The sequence below is a fragment of the Amblyomma maculatum genome, chromosome 2 (genome assembly GCF_055883805.1).
Source record: "Amblyomma maculatum isolate TAMU_Amacu chromosome 2, ASM5588380v1, whole genome shotgun sequence".
Lineage (NCBI taxonomy): Eukaryota > Metazoa > Arthropoda > Arachnida > Ixodida > Ixodidae > Amblyomma > Amblyomma maculatum.
The window spans coordinates 227,120,052-227,125,801 of record NC_139345.1 but is presented as its reverse complement, the minus strand read 5'-3'; the positions used below and the strand labels follow the sequence as shown (position 1 = coordinate 227,125,801).

Genomic DNA, 5,750 nt, shown 5'->3' with positions numbered 1-5,750 from the left:
CTTGGTTGAAGCCGGAGCCCTGCTTCGTCTAAGCATTGGAAAATTTCACGCAGGTCTTGCAAATGTCCTTCTAATGTTCTGGAGAATACCACAATGTCGTCTAGATATGCCAGGCAGATCTTCCATAGCTGGTGTGACAGAACCTTATTTATCGTGCGCTGGAATGTAGCGGGGGCGTTGCACAAACCGAATGGTACCACATTGAACTCGTAGAGTCCGGTTCCTGTAGCAAACGCAGTCTTCTCTTTGTCCTGTTCCTTAATTGGAACCTGCCAGTAACCGGATGCTAGGTCGAGTGTGGAGAAGAATTTCGCTCCCTGTAGCTTGTCCATAATGTCGTCCATGCGAGGCAGCGGGTGTACATCTTTCTTCGTAACGGTGTTAACTTTGCGGAAGTCAACGCAAAACCGCCATGATCCATCGCGCTTGCGTACCATCACTACCGGTGACGACCATGCACTCGATGAAGCCCGAATAACTCCCTTTTCCAGCATCTCGGCGACCTGATCATCAATAACTTTACGCTCGTATGCAGAGTATCGGTAGGGATTCTGGTGGATTGGGCGGGCTGTGTCGGTGTTGATCTCATGTTCCGCGATGTTCGTGCGCCCGATGGGACCCTGTTTTGTAGAAAAGATGTGGCTATATTCGTGTACCAAGTCCTGGAACTTCTGCCTGGCTTCAGACGGTAGTTCGTCGCCTAGCCGAATATTTTGACACGTACCCTCTTGATCACTGGGCAGAGAAATGCTTAGAGCTGTCTTGCTGATGGTGGTAGCTCGTCCGATAGTTGTACCCTTTGGTACTGTGAGAGAGGTAGTGTCTGGGTTGGCAATGCGGACGTAACCTATCTCGTCGTTAACGACCGTCAGGGTCCGGGCAACACTAGGCCCTAACGTCTGTCTCGACTGAGTGAGTGGTTCGACCAAGTACGGCCCTTGAGCTGCGATCCGTACTGCAATAATGGCCTCGGTTCGGGGCGGCAGATTCAATTCTTCTAGGCACTGTACACGTACCGTGTCAGGTGAGGCGCAAGTATCGTCTTGCTCGAGGTGTAACGCTAACTGCCGTCCCTGCAGGGTAATCTTCTTCTGTGGGAAGTCAAGCACCATTTGGGTTGCCTGACAGAATGGCAGTCCGCACAGCACATCATGTGGAAAACTTGGGAGCACTACAAACGTTGTCTTCGTGCTAACCTCCGCTCCGATCATAACTTCCAAGTATATCTCTCCGCATGATTGCACTATCTCTCCATTTACTGCACGCACGAAAGTGCCAGATGGTCGAACAGGCTTCCTCAGTCGAGTAGCTAGGGCTGCCGAAATTACATTCACAACGGCTCCGGTGTCTATAATTATCTGGACGTCCAGGTCTTCCACCGTGGCAGGGACCGTGATGAGTTGTGTATGGTGGAATGTTGCGAAAACCGAGTCCTTATGCTTTCCACCGGGTCGGACTGCATGACCCGGCTCTACCGGTTTCCCGACTGGTGCGGGGCTGGAGGTACCTGGTTCTCTGGGCATTGGCGCATGATGTGCCCGGCTCGGTTGCACCGGAAGCAAACTACTTGTCCTCCCTGTGTTCTTGAGCCACGTGGCGGGAACGGTCGGCGGTCACGTTGTCCGAGGCGATCCACAGCTGCAGTTAAGGCGCGCAGGGTCTCTTGCATGGCCTCTAACACAGCATCTGTGCCCTTGTTTTGAGGGTTTTCATGGCGGCCAGGTGCGTAGAGAACCTGTGGTGGGGTGCCTGCAGCATGAAGGGATGTTGTCAGGTCTTGGCTGAAGGACATTACCGGGTGCCCGGTTGGGATACCTGGCAGCGGGTGTGTCGGCATGGTCATAAGAGCGTGGCGTGCCATGGCCCCTACGTGTGTCAGGCGCTGCAGGTGTTCTAGGAACTCCTGCGTGGAGCTGCGGTTAGAAATGGCCACGCGTTCCATCATTTCGGGTCGCAAGCCCCGCAGTAAGTACCGAAGCTTCTCGGCATCTGTCATTGCCGCGTTGGCCCGTCCACATAGCTGTAGCACCCCGGCCACGTACTGCTGTGGGGTCTCCCCTAGCTGCTGCTTGCGTTCCTGTAGGCGAATGTACGCCCACTCTTGTACGTGCGCACCTGCAAAGGTGGCACGTAGTGCCCTTTGCCAGTCTAGCCATGTTTCCGGCGTTTTTTCTCGGAGTGCTGTCACGTACCAGGCCCGAGCGACGTCCGCGAGAGCAAACACCAAGTTGTCCGCTTTTTGTTCGTCCGTCCACGCGAGGGATCTGCCGTACCTCTCATATATATGGAGCCAATCCTCCAGGTCTTCATCGGCTGTCCCTTTAAACACGGGAGGCGGCGCGAACGCCCTCATTGACGGCATGTTTTGCTGCTCGCTCATTGCTGTTCGGTCGCTGGCGGGAATGACGCGGTTCCTCAAAACTCTTTCCGCTGTGTGCATCAGCGGCTTATTTCCTTGTTGCCGCGATAGCCTCCTCACAAAGAGCGAATATATCGTTGAAACGCTCGTTCAGGTTGCGTTTTTTTTCTTCCCCTTCGAATCGTGTCTTGTATTCGAATCCTAATTTTTCCGCAACTGCGTTTCGGCGGTCTCGGCGAGTGGTTGACTTCCCTATTTTTTCTTGTTTGTCCATAGCGGGGAATTTAGCACCTCCACCACTTGTTACGACTTAGATTTCGCGTTCGTCCGGGTTGTGTTTGACTCGGTCTTTCGGACCGGGGAGCAGTGCCTGGCGGGTCGTGCCTCGACAAGTCTCCCGCGGTTCGTCCGACAGAGAAGTCACAAAGTCAAAATCGTCAAAGTCATGGACATCGACTACGCGCTCATCGCATGCGGTGGCGGCGGCGACGCGTACGACTACGACTAGCTGGGCGGGGCCGGCTCTCGTTCGGATAGTCTGGGGGGTCGTGCCTCGACTTCTTCCTGAGAGAAAGCTGCTCAGCTCTGCCTGGACGGGACGATTGGTCCTCTTTTTAAGGGGGCTTCGCCGACCCTGGAGGCATTTTCCCCAGGGATAAGAGGAAGGGGGAGATGTAGTTAAGCCAGGTGGTTCTGGTTAAGCCCCCTTTCTGCGTGCTCTCCCCGCCCGCCGCTTCTCGCGCCATCTAACCGACGCGGCCGTTACTGTGTGCGTCGCTGGTGCCGCCACCTCTCGTGCATGAGCGCAAGCCTCATTTTATTCTCCTAACACCGCACTGTGTGCACAATACTCCTGTCGCGAGGCCTATACATGTGATCGTCGGAGCAGCGTTGAAATGAAAGACGCGGGCGGCATGATGCTGCAGAAGATGTCCCACGAGGTAAGCGGCAATTATTTAGGCTGTACAGAATCCATATTTCAGACGATTGTGCCGTTGTTATAGTAAATGGTGCTCACATTAAAAAAAAACGACGTAACAAAGCCGTAATGAGCGCAGCCCTGTTGCAATAAGGCCTAGCGTTCGCTGCGGCAGCTACGCTTACACGTGTTTTGCGATTCCTGTCCTCAGGGACTTAAAATAATGCACGAGGGAAGCAGCTATAAGCAGTACAGCAGTATTATGCGCATGTCATATGAAATGTATAACTTTACTTACTGTCACTCGACGAATTCCTCGTAAAGGGAAAGAAAAAAAAAGAGGTCTAGCGCGACGCTTTGTGGCCGAGCACAGGCCTAGTGTTCGCTCCGGCAGCTACTCTTACACGTGTTTTGCGATTCCTGTCCTAGGGTCTTAAATAATGCACGAGGGAAGCAGCTATAAGCGGTACAGCAATATTATGCGCATGCTATACGAAATATATAATTTCGCTGCGGCAGCTACGCTTTAAGTACAACGATATACTACGTGCAACATATCTAAAGAGAGGGAACTGGATCACGGGACTGCAAGCCTGCGGTCTGCCAGGAAACAATGGGGTGGCCCTGAAAAGGGCCGTTTGTATGCGCAGCGTTCCATCGGTGGCTTGCAGTGGCATGGCAGCGTGGTCAGCAAAACGAGCTGCACTCTCCCGTCTCGTGGCCCTTCGCCCTGCATCGCCGACAGTGGTGGACAACGTACACCGCTCCTGGTTCTGCCCTTGACGCTGCAGCGATGTCGGAGCCGTACACTTTGACCAGGGCCGCGACGATGATCTTCGAGAGCTGATCGATGCCGCGACCCCTTGCCACGTGGTAACTGTCGGCCGCGTACAGACAACGCCTCGGCCGCTTCGCAGCATCCAGGAAACGGTGCTGCAAGAGTGTCGAAAAAGTTGCGTTATGAACTCAACAATTTGATAAATGAGTGACAAACGAGAAAACAAAGCATTCTTACCTCAGGGTTCAGAATGCGCACGTCAGGCATGCGCCGCAGCGCAGCAGTCAGGCGCCGGTTCAGCTGCCGACGACGGGCGTTTTCATGCAGCGCTTCGCTCTCGTTTTTGAAATACCGCGGCAGTATTTTAAAAACCAACACCATCCGTGCGACGTGCTGCTGCAGCTGCCGCACGAGGTCCTGGAAGCACGTGGGGCAAGATGAACGGCACAGCACTTTTAAAGCAAATTGTGATACGATTTTACGTAATTTATACGTACCTTGATGTTGGCGGCGATTTCCCGCGGGCCATGACCATTAGCGAGGTCATTGCCCCCTACATACAAAATAACAAAATCGGCGTGCAAACGCATCTGCGCGACCTTAAATGACAGTGAGGTGGCATCATAACCGCCAAAACTGAAAGTGCACGTCTCAACATGCGGCGAAAGCCGCAGGCGAGACCTGCACAAGAATTTCATTTGGCTATCGCCGATTATGACACCACGCAGGACCGCCATCATAGGAATTACGCGCCGCAACGAGACCCACGAGCCGAATACGCGCCGCAGCGAGAACCACGAACCGAATGCCGGCATATCGCGCGCGCCGCCGGAGCGGACGGTACCTAGGGATTCCCTAGATGTGTTAGGGACGAAAAAAACAAGCAAACCTAGTTTTCATCGACGTCACATCCGGTTAAGCATCGAGCGTGACGCGAAAAACGTCACGCCAGGCCGCTGCGTGTCCACCAATCAGCGTTTCCAGCCGATCTACCCGCAAACGCTTCTGGACCGGGCCCCAATGAATGAATGAAAACTTTATTTCCACCGAAAAGGAGCCCTTCATCTCCCGCCCCCGGCACGCAGGCCGGGTAGCGGGTCAGGAGGGCCCCGCAGGCTGAGGTCAGGTGAGGTTACAAGCACTCTTCACGGCCTCAGCCGCCAGGCGGGTCGCGTGCCGCTGAACGGTGGGATCTCCGCTCCGCAGCCAAACCTCCCAGGCTTCTCTACTATCAATGTTAATGCCGGCGCCTGGGGAATCTGCGCATTGCCATATTATATGATCTAGCGTGCCTTTTTGTCCGCAATTTTTACATTTAGAATCTTCTTCCTCCCCGGTCTGTGTTAAGAAAACCCAGACAGGGCAGATGTAGTTATCGGCTTGTAATCGCCTCCAGATGCGTGCTTCATTGTTAGTGAGAGACCGATCTGGGGGAGGGTATACTTTTCGATCTAATTTGTAAGATTCTGTGATCTCATTGTATGTGATAGCGCAATCTTTAATTCCCTTGCATTCGGGCTGTTCTACCGCTGCCCGGTGGTAGAGATCTAGGGCCAGCAGGTGCGCAGCTTCGTTGCCAGGGGCAGATTCGTGTGCTGGTATCCATATGATGGATATGGTTCTAGTAATGGGATTTGTGAGAAGAATCTTTTTGGCCTCCTCTGAGATCCGTCCTTTTGCAAAATTCCAGACAG

At 53.7% G+C, this 5,750-nt stretch overlaps 1 protein-coding gene across 1 annotated transcript; it reads right to left on the bottom strand.

Annotated features, from left to right (window-relative positions):
• Positions 1-3,765: 3,765 nt before the first annotated feature.
• On the bottom strand, positions 3,766-4,861 carry LOC146201442 (uncharacterized). Its single transcript, XM_084593018.1, has 3 exons — positions 4,554-4,861; positions 4,294-4,473; positions 3,766-4,211 (listed from the first exon to the last, which is right to left on the bottom strand). Exons 1-3 carry the CDS (start codon positions 4,794-4,796, stop codon positions 3,966-3,968), a joined length of 669 nt encoding a protein of 222 aa, XP_084449144.1. The 5' UTR covers positions 4,797-4,861; the 3' UTR covers positions 3,766-3,965.
• Positions 4,862-5,750: the final 889 nt, after the last annotated feature.

Bases quoted from the DNA above. Each gene is read 5' to 3' on its own strand.
- LOC146201442 (XM_084593018.1), bottom strand. From the start codon at position 4,796: ATGATGGCGGTCCTGCGTGGTGTCATAATCGGCGATAGCCAAATGAAA. The intron at 4,474-4,553 runs GTACGTATAAAT...ACGTGCTTCCAG, and splicing joins AAATCGCCGCCAACATCAAG to GACCTCGTGCGGCAGCTGCA. The intron at 4,212-4,293 runs GTAAGAATGCTT...ACACTCTTGCAG, and splicing joins TGCGCATTCTGAACCCTGAG to CACCGTTTCCTGGATGCTGC.